The 13,590-nt window shown below is 44.3% G+C and overlaps 1 protein-coding gene across 27 annotated transcripts in view; it reads right to left on the bottom strand.

Moving 5' to 3' along the window:
* The window catches only part of DLG1 (discs large MAGUK scaffold protein 1), a 2,685,689-nt gene that overhangs the window by 1,324,300 nt on the left and 1,347,799 nt on the right, over positions 1–13,590 (bottom strand). For all 27 annotated transcript variants that reach the window (XM_069618589.1, XM_069618591.1, XM_069618601.1 and 24 more), the window contains one exon: positions 4,043–4,212. In XM_069618589.1, the coding sequence (XP_069474690.1) occupies positions 4,043–4,212 (170 nt within the window). The remainder of the gene's footprint in view (positions 1–4,042; positions 4,213–13,590) is intronic.

Below are 13,590 nucleotides of genomic sequence, written 5' to 3'. Positions count from 1 at the left end.
TTCACTATAATAAGAGTGGACAGACAGGACGCCAGAGGAGGCGGGGTCGCCCCAATTCACAAACTGACCTTAAAAATCAGACAATACCCCACCAAGATGGAGGCAAACTGCAACCTGCCCTCCCTAAAACTCTCCACCTTCCACACTAGCTCCAGTCTCCTCAACCTAATCTACAGGCTGCCCAGACCACTGTGCCAGTTCGAGGATGACCTCTTGCACATCCTCAACACAAACATCAAGCCCACGTCCAAGTTCTTCCTCCCAGAGGATCTTAATCTAGGCCGAAACGACCCCACAGATGGCAACGCCATATCACTAGCTAACCCTCTGTAAGCCTTAGGCTTCACCCACTGTGTCAACTCCCCTACCCACGTCAAAGATCGCACCCTCGACTGGGATGATGACCTCAACTGTAAAATAGACCTACGGCAATCTCCCCATGGCCCAGGTCGGACCACTTTGTAGTAACCTTCGGCCAGTCCGCAACCGCAAAATACACTAAATGTCAACCCCCCACCCCAGCCTATACTTGGGCTAGGAGCTCCCGTAAAATCACACAAGCCAGTATCACACCTCTCCTCTCAAGTCTTCAACCTGCCCACCTATCTCACATCTCGGACAACACAGAGTTACTGGCAGCTACGTACCTCAAGACACTGGCATCCGCAGTGGACACAGTTGCCCTCCCTCGCAAGACCAAAGCTCTCTCCCATGCCAACTCTTGGTTCATACAGGATCTTTCAGATCTAAGAGCCATGAAGTGCCAGGCAGAGGTCGCCTGTAAAAAATCCCAAACAGATGCCCTCAAAACCCTGTTCAAGGCTGCTGTCAAATCTTACAAATTAGCCATCATCGAGGTCTAAAGCAGCCTCTTACAACAACAGATTCTTGAACGCTAACTCCAATACAAAGGAACTATTTACAATCCTCAAGGAACTGGAAGCCCCTACCATAGCCCCCCCACTTCCAGGCATCGCCAAGGATGAATCCTGGTGTGTGAAAATTCAGTTCAGAAGGTCCTACTCTTGAAAATAGTAATCCTATCTCTAAACAAGGGCTACTAAACCAACCCATGACTACCCTGCCCCCTTCCACTTCCATTCTGTCTTAGAATCAGAAGTCAAAGCCAGCCTCAAGCCATCGAGATGTAAGGGAGACACTTGTCCGGCCCCCATCATCAAAGACTGCGCGCTACAGCCCTCATCCCATTCATAACAACCTTCATAAATGCCTCATTCTCAGCAGGTGTAGTCCCCAAATCTCTGAAGGAAGCCGGGGTCCTACCCCTCAAAGAAATCCACTCTAAACCCAGCTACTACCACCCCACCACAATGGTCCCTTTTCTGCTAAGGATCCTAGATCGCAATGCATAAAACCGAATCCAAAACCATCTTGAAGCCAAACAAATCCTTGATCTGCACCAATCCGGATTCCGACCAGAACACATAAGAGAATCAACCTTGTTGGACCTCAAACACCAACTCAACTAATTCAGAAATGCAGGCAAGCCTGCCCTCCTCCTCCTCCTCCTCGACTTCTCAGCCGCTTTCGACCTGGTCGACCACCAAATCCTCCGTCACCACCTCACCGCCCCAGCCAACTTCTCCCCTGAGGCTGTTCCCAATTTAGGCCAGCATTATCCTCTACAAAATATGATTGATGCTGCCTGAGCATGTGCAGTGTGCCCATACATATGCCAGCTTATCTCTGTAATACACATTCATTACTTCTGTGTTAATGAAAGAAGCATAATCCAATTCCAGGGGGCACCTGAGGCAGGAAAAGTCCTCCGCCACGGCCCGGTTTATTTGTCCACGGACCCGACAAACATTGAACAAATAAATAAATCGGGCAGAGGAGCCGACTTATGAATTTCCCGGGGGGGTCCAAATATAGGAAGTGACATAACCAGCACTCAATGACCGCATTTGCACGTAGTCGCCAACTTGGTGCGAGGGGGACGGGGGGTGCAGAACAGTGGAAACATTGGCTAGCATGTATTGCATATACTAAAGGCAAGTAAGAAGGAGGTTTAAGCCTTCCAGTTGCATTCCAGTAGGCCAATACTGCCCTTACTCCACCCCTCTATAATCATCCAGGTTGTAGTAGCCCTCAAAAGGCAGAGCAACACAACTAGGATAGGAGAACGAAATGCCATCCCATCCTGTGGGTGTGTCAAACCTCAGAGCAAAGACTGTGTATGCCTTGAAGCACAATCTCACTAATTTGGTGCAAATCGCGCAAGTGGGTGCATGGGAATGCCTTGCGTGTGTGTGTGTGTGGGCTGCATACCCCGGATCACTTGCTCACTTCTTCAGTGTGAAACTCTGTCCAAGGCAGTACTGTCCCAATAGTGAGAAGTGTCATATTTTCACATTAACTATGCTTAAGCACTTTGGGTTATTGAATAGTGCTGCTACATTCGGAGTAATTCCATCCCTTTAAATATATTAGCTCTTGTATAACCACAACAGTGTTGATTTATTCTGATGATGAAGAAGATGTTGTTAGACTTGCTCAATAGTTCTGTTTCTGTATCATTAAATGTACTTCAGATCTTCAGAGTCTCGGGAGGATAGCTCAGGGGCAACGTGCTCGCCTTGGAAGCAAGACGACAAGGAGCAACACAGGTTCGATCCCTCTGGGTATATTATACCTCTACATCTGTGCACCCCTCTTGCCAAGAGGGGTGCACAGATGTACAAATACACCCAAACCAAAACGATTTTTAGAAATTGAGGGACAGACTTGCTTTGCATCTGTGCCTCCATTTCTAAAAATCGTTTTGGGTTGGGTGTACCTCTTCATCTGTGCACCCCTCTTGCCGATTAATAATTTATTTCTGCAATGTTGGGTCTGCCCAACATTGCAGAAATAAATTAATCAGGTCCACGGACCCGACAAACATTGAACAAATAAATAAACCGGGCCGGGGCCTGTTACTGCCTCTGGTGCTCCCCCTTCCCCCTTTTAGGGGGCACCAGAGGCAGTAACAGTCCACCACCACGGCCCGGTTTATTTATTTATTCAATGTTGTCTGTACAGCCTCGCGGGCCACATGAAATGGCTTGGAGGGCCGCATTGTGGCCCGCGGGCCGTATGTTGGACAACCTTGGACTACTGCAATGCCCTCTTCGTGGGCACTTCACACAACATCCACAAACTACAAGTGATTCAAAATAATGGCATCAGAGCGGCTCTTAACATTCCCAAAAGAGAGCACAACTCAGAGGCAAGAAGAAACACACATTGGTTGCCAGTCAAGGAGAGAATCATCTTTAAAACCCTATCAATCACACATTGGTGCCCATCTAACTCTGCCCCACCTTATCGAACACAAAGATTTGTGAAAACCCAATCCAACATGAAGGTCAGGAGGGCGTACACTCAGACTCAAGTCAAAGCAAGCAAAAATGTGTAGGGGCAAGCTTCCCTTCAGTGGCTGCTCTCAATGGAACACTCTCCCTCTTCATCTAAGAGGTGAACAATCCTACTGGCTCTTTAGAAAGGCACTGAAAACATGGTTTTTTACCTAGAGCCCGATGAAGACTGTATGCTACAACCTCGGTCTCCCCCCCCTCCCCTTTTCCCTCAAGCTAAATGTACCTGGTTGCAACTGCACCTTGATGCCCAAGGGTTTTGTGAGCTTAACAAATGTAAAATAAATACAAAATAAAGAGTAAGGAACATTATATATAAATGTGGCCCTGTCCACCCTTATGAGACAGGGATATGTACTACAGTTGTTACTGAAGGCCACAATGTATTTGAACATGGAAATCAGGACTGGCATCAGGCCAGTAGGAACACAAGGCTGATTATAAGTGCAAGAATTCCAGACCCATGTTAGTAGAAACACTAACACCAATGGTAAACAAGCTCTCACTTGTGGTCAAGGGATAAGTGTGGATAATGTGAATCCCCACATAAGCAGCAAATTAAGGACAAACTAATTTACATTATTGTAGGTAGCCTTGTAATGTGAATGTGATAAATACGTGTTACTGGTATACAAGCCATCACTTAAAACGTGTGTACAGACCTTTTGGACCTTTCACAAGTTTAATTTCCATGATTTTTTCTGTTACTGGTTTCCTTCTTCTAACATATAATCTCACAATGGATCCTGCTTCTTTTAATGCTTCCACTGCTTTACTGTGCGTCACGTCCCGCACATCCACATCGTTTACTCGTAATATACAGTCATTAACCCTGAGGGGAGAAATTGTCAAAGTTAATAGCTTTATCACATTATTCTGAGGAGGAGGAGAGTCTGTTTTGACATTACCAATCAATTCATTAACACTAAGTGAACTGTGATTTCATGACAATAGATGGCAAACAACCCCAGTAGAAAACTTACAAGCAAGGTAAAGGAAGTCTTAGCACAATGCAGAACAAGTGTGAAAATACTGACGTGCCTTTTCATCGCGTGTCAGCTAAAAGCAAATACAAAAGATTTCAGAGACATGGGATGCGTGGGGAACAGGCGGTGAGCATAAAGTTGAAAAAAAGGGAGGGCCAAGGCCTCCCCAGTTAAAACAACGACACTGTTGGCAAAAAGACACCAGACATAACAAAAAAGAGGGGGACGGGGGAAAGGAAAACGGTATTGTGTCATTTGTTGTAATGTTTTCTTTTTTGTTTTTTAAAGGTTGAACAAACCAATAAAAATATTAAAAATTAAAAAAAGTTAATTTAATCAAGTGAGTGCCAGGCAAAGCACGCACCTTAGTAGACGACAATCAGTAAAGCACTGTAAAGCACTGTGTACAATTTATGATTGAACAGGGGCCTAGATGCTGATAAGGATAGCAGCTTTGAGGTCTGACCACCAAGACGGCAATCTATTATGAAAGACTAATTGATTTGTCGACTATTTTACTCAATCCATAACATGGAGACTGCACACAGAAGCAATGGGTAGAGAAATAAATATTAAATATCTTTGAATATGAAGATTGCCATCGAGACAAACATTAATCCACTCGTTCTATAGGCTGCATTATTATGTTTTAATTCATACCAGTTTGTGGACATGCACAGTACAACTTTGTACCTTAAAGTTATGAGTTTGGTACACTGCAGCTGGAGTGCAAAGGTCTGACAAGATTATATGAGAAACACAAATTGGAGAATGTTTGTGAAATAAATAGTAACTGGCCAATAAAGTTCACCCTAAATTACGCAGGTTAATGCAGACTTGAACACCTTGCTCACTGTGCTTAGAGAGGCAGCGCCTCATCTCACCTGATGAGGGGGTTCTTGGGGCGTTCAGAGACTTCCTCCGGTCTGCAGCGGCTCCGCAGTACCAATCTCCCCATTTTGTGGTGCAGTATTCTCACTCTGTGCTTCCACGGCTTTCGGAGAGCGTGTAGCCTCTGTCCACCCACTTGCCGTCTGGTTCTTCCATCCTGGACCGGGTCTTGACCTTCCAGCTCCTCGCTCGGCATCCCGACCAGCTTCCACACTGTACTTGCACTTGCGGTTCCTCCAGGGAAGGCTAGGTTCTCTCAGGAGTCCCTCCCTTGTCTTTATGCTCCCAGTGTCAGTATAGACTAGTATGCTCACTTTGGTTTCGCAGGGCACTCTTCATGGCTCTGTACATCTTTGTCCCGGCATGAATATGGTCACACTCTATTGGGTTTGCTGGACTCTTCCTCGTCCCAGTTTTCCAGCATACTTCAGGCAAGTAGTCCCTACTCTTCCTCATCTCAGTGGCTCTCATATGGGTTGGACTATTCACTCTACATAAGTACATGGAAGTGTGGGGGGCTGGCTTACTGTGCCTAGGGGATGAGGGGGGTTGGTATGTATTATGGACATCCCTAGTCCCACAGGGGGGATCCCTCCCGATGAGATCCACCCCCAGGGGGACTATCAGGTAGCAGCCTAACCTTCCTGTCCTCACGGGAAGGGGCTCCCCCTAGTGTGGAATGGACGACATTGAGGATTTGTCACATGTTGCTGTTGGTACTCTTTGTCAGAGGAGAACTGCCTAGCGTTTCGGTGCTGGACTGCCCAAGTGGGTGGGACCAGACTAATATGCAAATAGTATTTCACCTCTGTGAAAGGTACAGTGAGCTAAAATATTGTTGTAGATTCTCCATAGTGGGCACGTTCCCAGATAACAGGCTATTTGGGCATGTTCATTCTCAGTAGAGCGTCTCCCAGACCTTTTTTTATATTTTATTTTTTGGAACTTGGAGATTCAGCCTAAGTTGCCCTTGGTATCCAGACACGGACCTCTTGCTCACTGTGCTTAGAGAGCCAAAGCTTCACCTCACTGATGAGGCCCAAACAAGTCTATGGGGTTGCAGTGTGTACTCTTGTTCTGAGGAGAATTGCCAAGCATTTCGGTGTTTAACCGCCCAAGTGGGTGGGACCATACTGATATACAAATGGATATTCCTCCTCTTTGAAAGGTAGTGAGATAAAACGTGGTATTGGACCCAGGGAACAGGTTATTGGGTAGTGTAGGCTGACGGTAGAGGGGTACCCATACCCCCTTTTTAAAATTGTCCAATATAGCATTAGTAGACTTTAAACAGAGTCAACTTTATTAATGTGTGTCAAGGGCTGGAATTTGCATGCACTTCACCCTTAGAACAGAACAATCGTCTCTGCTTTTGCAGTTCTGTGGTAGTACAGAATCAGGAGACAGAGGCATGTTTTGAAGTCTTTTATTCTTTCAAAACAAAGGCCTACTCTTTCGCTATGCCTGGGGACGCTAAACCCTATTCTTCTTATAAACAAATAAAAAAGCTACGTGTCAGGATGTCTAGGTGTCAGAAGGTCTCAACATAAATGCAGTCTCTGTCCGGAAATTATATTCTAACCTCATTTCTTTCCCTATCTCTCGAAAGAAAAAACAATAACTGACATATTTGGAATTTCCCAATGAAAGGGATGGCTGGTGGCTTCTGACCTACACCCTTTTTTGGACCAATTACTATAGGCCCATGCATATGGTAACCCCCCCCATCCCAAATGAGAAGCCACGTGGCCCGGCTCAATCGCAAGCACACACAATCACACATAGGATTCACTTGCTCATTCACATACCATTCATACAGCTTTCACACAGCATTAACTCGCTCAGTCACAGGAGCAACCATACATTATAGATGTGGTCATTCTCATATGCATACATCCCTTCAGCCCTGGTGCAAACTCTGCTCCTCAACTGGCTGCACAATTGTAGGCCAGACTAGCCATGTAATAACACTTGTTTGCTTTAGCCTTGATGCCCAGTAAAAAGTATGATGCCACAATGTCATTAATATACGCATAGATACCTTAATTTATTCTTATACTTTTTTCTTAGCGCCAGCCCCGGTCTGAATTCTGCCCCTCACGCCATACAAGACGGCCCTTTGGTTCTGATGCAGCACAAACAGAAATCGTGAGGCAGGGAACATTTCCTAGTTCCTGTATATGCACAGAGGAGACTGAACGCTCCAAGCCCAATGTCCCACGCCATCCGAATGTGCAGGGCGGCACAGGAGCAACCCCTATGCACATTCAGACATGCCCTTTCCCAGTCTGCATCCCAATGTGCAATGCAAGACTGTGGAAGCAAAACACGCCCTGCCTTGCATGACTCATTGGGCATGTGACCGGGCAAACCAAATTGTCAAAAGGGAAACCACATTTCCTGTTGATAGTTGGCCATCTTAGGAGTGCTCCCCTCTGCTTCAGTAAGTAGCTAGGGGAGAGCTTAGTGTTTTCACTGGGCTGGTTTAGCGCGTCAATAATGGGTAACTGATTGTGCACGGTCACCAGTTATGGACGAGCCATCCCTGCATCTTTGGCAAAACCTATTGTAATCCCATTAAATACAAAAAGAAGTTGCAATTGATCTGCGTGATTATCAATTACTAGGCATGCTTAATGTCTCGCCTAAATATTTGGTTTAAATCCTTCTTCAACAATGGCCTGAATGGATTGAATCAAGTACAACCCCATCCCCTTTTTAAGGAGGGCTGTATGAGGTCATGGAACCTCTTCTAATATTTTGACTAACAAGTAGCTTATAATAAAAACCAAATAAACGATTTATAGCATTTGTGTAATTTCTTCTGCTTTTGACCACAAATTGCTCTATTCCTTAGGGAAGAAATGGGGATACCGATGGGGCTATTAACAATGATATAATAATTACCTTTTAACACTAACATCAGGGGGAGAGTTAGGTTGGGTCATAGGGATAGAGTTCCACAGAGAACAGCTACATATAGGGAACGTAAGCAGGGGTGTGATATTAGCATTACTATAGTAAGGAAGGCATGGTATCAAACAGTAAGGCAGACACAAGTGATCAGATTTCAAGGCTGTTTATTGAACTTCAATTGGGTTTGAAAAACGTCTATCTAATCCTAAATCTAAAGATGGGAGCAAGCTACGACCATCAAACAATAACGCAGTCCTACTGGTGTCTTGTCAAAATAAAAAGGCCTACACTAATACATCTATAGCCTATCCTTAAATACAAATAGTGTGGGAAACAATGTTATGCAAAAGAAAAGTGTTCAGGAAATGATATGTCAGGATATGTGAGCCATTGGCTCACCTTTCCCACGTTTTCAACAAGGGACAAGGCGGTACACACAAGCTTAGCACACTCTCTGGCATCTCTAGCCTGAGGATGCAGTTCAAAACCTCAGCATCAGGTCCTTCTGTGCAAGTTTCTTTGCCATTCAAAGTCTCTTATTTCAGAGGGCCTGATGTGACAAAGTTTCTTTCTTCATAGGATTTAACACGCCCACAATTTCTCAGGTGATTCACTATTCACCTCGGGTCCCCCTCGGTTGGGCTCAGACCGACTTTGACACAATGTTCTCAGGATTTTCTCGTATCCAATTTCTAGGGTGGTTCACTGTTCACCCTGGGTTCCCCTCCACCAGGCTCAGACCCACTAAAAAAACTTTCTTTAATGTATCAACATCGAAGACTTTCGACTCTGCGCAGGATTTTTGCTTGACCCATTGCAGGACCACTGATTCACAAATTCTTTACAACTCTTTCACTTTTGCCCTTTCCCAGCTGGATACTTTACAGAGACCTTTGATTGAGCGCACACACAGTGCCAGACCACCATCAAAGGTATTGTATCTTGGTTTCAAAGTTCAATCACTCATCAGCAGTTCAACTTTATTTGAGTCTTATCACAAGCGTTTCAAACAATGTTCGTTTCAGCACTCGCCATACAATGTTGCCGCTTGCAACCTTGGCTTCAACACAGACCGGTCTTGTGTCAGTCCCCCCCAACTCATCGTCTGTGTTAATTTTATTGACGCTGCTTTGTTCTTGGAGCCAAGGACGCTACCACAGCGGCTGCTGATTCTCCCCGCCTTGATTACCGACACGGGAGGGACCCGGGTATCGCCGACACAGAACGTAGAATGCCTCAGCCTGGGTTCCTGGTCTTACGCTTTGCAATCTTGAGGCTTCTTGAAAGTAAAGGTTCCTTGTCAGAAAGGTCAAGGGAATTTCCCTCCTTGTGATCCCCTCCTGTTTTGCTGTCTTTCTGCTCTGGTTCAGCTGCCGACTCGAAATTGCTGTTTCCTCATGTGCTTTTGCCTCACTCAGTGTGTGTTCTGGTGCACTGCCTTTTATCTGTGTGGGGAAGCTTAATGTGAGTCAGGTGTGTGATGGTTAGTAATTGCCTGACCTTGTCTGACCATTGTATTGGGACACGTCAGGTATACTTTAGCGGGCTGTCCATGTGTTTGTGTTGTAAAGGAGGGGGGGCAAAGTTCCTAAATATCCTACCTGGTAGGATGGGGTAAAGGTGTTACAGGGAAGGGGCTACTGCATCTCACTATGAGGTGTCCCACTCCCAGAAGACTCCTTACCCAGGTGATCCTCCTGCTCTGGTCCACCCCAGGAACAGGATCTAAAAGCGATGGCCGTGTCCTGGCCACCTGAATGACAAATCCACCAGGGACTAGTGGGTGAGGAACCTTCTTGTTTCTCACACTAGGTTTTAATCTATACCTTGCAGAACTCTATGGCACTCTGGGATGGGACACACCTTTCACTCTAAATTAGTCCACACTATTGTGCAATGTTTAGGCTTGATAATTTAATATTTGATCATTCTTTCATTGGAGTACATGGGGCGATGCCAAAAGTTGAAAACCTGCCCTTAAACTCTATGAACTACTCCAAAAGTAAACGTGATCTTTAGCAGCAAGCGTAAAATGTGTGCTTTTAAGTGGTATACAGATGGGCACACTCGGACGAAAAGATAAAAATACCATTCCAGTGATCCTTGTGATACTTTGTAATAAACGTAACTGGAAAGAGCACCACGAGTTCATTATTGTAAAAACTTCACCAAATATGACTGACAGGGAATTACATTTTAGTAAAGTGGACTCTACCATTCAGTTTTTCGAAGCATACAAGCACAGGGTGGTGGCTTTTGTTACGGCTTTGAAACATGGGTATTTGGCAACTTCGTGGTAGTTGTTGCTTGCGAAAGGCATTGCATCTACTTAAGTACTTCAACTGAAAATGTATGGATAGAATTAGGATGGACCTATGTAGTAGATTACACGAAAGGAATAGCAGCAACACGTGTTTTCAAGAATATGGCATCCTGATGGCAATTACCTTTTGCTCACACTGATGTATACCATCTGCTGCCTTAAGTTGTTGGATCGTCTAGTAGGGAAGAACTGGCACCTTTTGGCCGTGGCTATGGTGGAGCAGCACCAGCTCATGGTGCAGTGCAATGGCTCCAAACCACCATTCATATTGTATTTGTTAAGGATTTCAATCAGGCGACGCACACCTTAGTCTCGGCCCAGTATGCAGCGCACCACTGAAATGCTTATTTTTTTATTTTAGATTCAATATTGAGATGGTACACCACTCATATCACACTCCCTTTTCAAATACCCCGGGTCACAATGGAACATGAACCAGACTGGTTGGTAAAATATATTTATTTGAAAAATAAATCATAGTTTTTAATATGGGGCAGCAATCACCAATGGAGGGATAAAAACAATGAGAATGTGAGCAATGCACTGGGGTTAACTTACTAGTGGCACATAAACACAGCAAAATAGGAGCACTTTTGGTTTAGTTAAGATAGCACTATAGTTACAATTTCACGCTGCAATGTTCCCTCCACCCACAAATAATCAATTCGGAGTGGATGAACAGAAGCAGAAGGTAATTGGGAATGACCAATAGGAAACAGAATTCAAATCTGACCTTGCCTCCCCAAATAAGAGAAAAACAGATTTTAAGGCCCGTGCAATGTTGCAAAATGACACTCGGAAAGGGACAATTAAATAATGAATTTGTTAAAAACCTTGAAGCAAATATAATTCCTCACTAAAGCAACAATCCAAAGACACTGAAAATCACAAGGAAGGGATTACCATAAGCATACAGTTAAAAAATGAGTGGCAGGGCTAAAACAGGTTGCAGCAAAATGACACGTGGGAAACTTTGCAAACTTTGCAATTCCCGCCTGATATTACCCAAACGATTCTTAATAAAAACGGCTGAAATACACTGATATTTTGTCAGGGTTTAGCTATAGATCACAGGTACAATATGGAAGTCAAATTAAGTCTCTAGCTGGTAAATTGAATGAGTTATGCAAGATCCAAGAAGGTGCACTTTGAGTAAATGAAGGCGTGAAAAAGGAAAGAAAATCAGTTGTGGCAAGAATAGTTTTACTCTACCCTAGAGTATTCAGGCTAGGCCACCAAAGAGGGACACAGTAGAGGCAGGGTTGATTCGAGATTTCAACCCCGACACCCCAGCGACCAACTCTGGCGCAACCAGTCAGATCACTCGAAATAGGACTAATGGCTTAGGACTACACAAGGCAGAATTATTAAAGAGATGGTGCTAGCACTCGAAATCAAAGGCAGGGCTTCACAAATAATGCCGACAATTTTAACAGGATATCGGGGTCAGAATAGGATGACTTAGAGAGGGGAACCAAGGACAAAGCAAGGCAAGGTATACTATGGATTTCTATGGGATTTTATTGATACTCACAGTCCACTTTAGTTTAGGAGTTTCGGACCGTCAGCGTTCTGGTCACCACACGGATCTGGACTAACAAAGGACAGCCGGACAAAATCAGCGGGACAGGATCAGCTGGGCAGTGACTGGATACCAAATGATAGTTCTAGTCACAGGATGGCACAGGTACCTCTTGGTGCAGTTATTGGGCAGCAATTGGTGGGCCACAAGCCAAGCTGGTATCAGGAGGCTTCCCACAAAAATACCACTGCTTCTGCCTTTGGGTATTGGGATGTTAGAATTGAGGCCTTGGTGGAAGGGTCAGCAATGCTTGGCCTGCTAGTTGAATCTGGATCAGTGCAAGATGAAAGAAAACAGGAACATGACGCTGCGCAGGAAATCAAGAAGAGTGTGTGTCTAGAGTCTCGTCAGGGACCCTTTTTTATAGTGCATAATGACATCATCAAAGTATAGGCTTGGCAGGGTTAACCAAGCACGCCCCTCAACTAATTGTATTGGGCAGGGGTGCTAGTCTCCGACTTGCTCTCAACTGGTTGGATTTCCAAGGGAATGATGTCAGATTTATGAGGTGAGTTTTACAATGTCCAAAAATGTCCAAAAATGTCTCCCACATTTTCCTTACTTAAAATCTGATTTTACTAAAAAGTCATTTACAAAATTCAAAATCTTAGTAAATTATATACACAGGTTACATATTATGTGCAGCACATATCAGTCCAATCCTCAGGTCTGTGGGACCTTGTTTCTCCCTTCTGATACATTTTGGTAATTTTTAGCATTAAAGATTCCCCTAAAATTGCATAACTTTCTACACAGATGCGAATTATACCAAGGGATGTATGTACAAAATGTTATGTTTTCAACATTGATACTTTTCGATTTATCCTCAATACCTTGCCCTTTCTGCCCCGGAGGTATCAATGATTTCTAGCAAATATCTAAAGAAAGCACACAAAAAAAACTTTTAAACAGCGACATTGTTACAATTTTTCAAAGTCTTGCTGCAAAGATAGAAGTCTTTAAAGTTTATTCCTGAAATAGTCTTTGGGAACAAATGGGAGTCTTTGTTCCTGGGTCAATTTTTTTTTCTGTCCCTCAACTGCTGCCAATTGTCATTTCCTTTAGAGAATGGTAGGGGTTTCTCCCTTGAGTGAAGTTATATTGCCCTCTTCACACCTTCCCTGGGAGCTTCATTGTTTGGGTCCCAGCAGAGAAAAGTCTTTTCAATCCCGTAATTAACAAGGGGTTGTCGGTATCTGCTGAGAGAGCCCTCCTTTTGGTGCCACCCCTCTAAGCAGAGAACCTGTTTTTCAACATGCAGCTCCAGCCACCATATATATAACCTTTTTATTTCTGATCTTAGATCCAGAATGAAAGCAAGCCGGTTGCATAAAATAACCCATGTTATATATTCTCACCAGCAACAAACTCTTCATATTGCCAAAGGCTGACAGGCTTTCATTCACCAGTGTACTGTTCCACCACACAGGCATTTGTCTTTCTTTAATTTGCAAAAGCACATTATTTTATATATTTGTTTTTTTTTGTGCACGTGGTGCAGCTGGCCTTTCC

This window comes from Ambystoma mexicanum, chromosome 10, assembly GCF_040938575.1.
Source record: "Ambystoma mexicanum isolate Mex_15411 chromosome 10, UKY_AmexF1_1, whole genome shotgun sequence".
Taxonomy (NCBI): domain Eukaryota; kingdom Metazoa; phylum Chordata; class Amphibia; order Caudata; family Ambystomatidae; genus Ambystoma; species Ambystoma mexicanum.
Note: the sequence above shows the minus strand (reverse complement) of the source record. Positions and strands in the feature narration are given on the sequence as shown.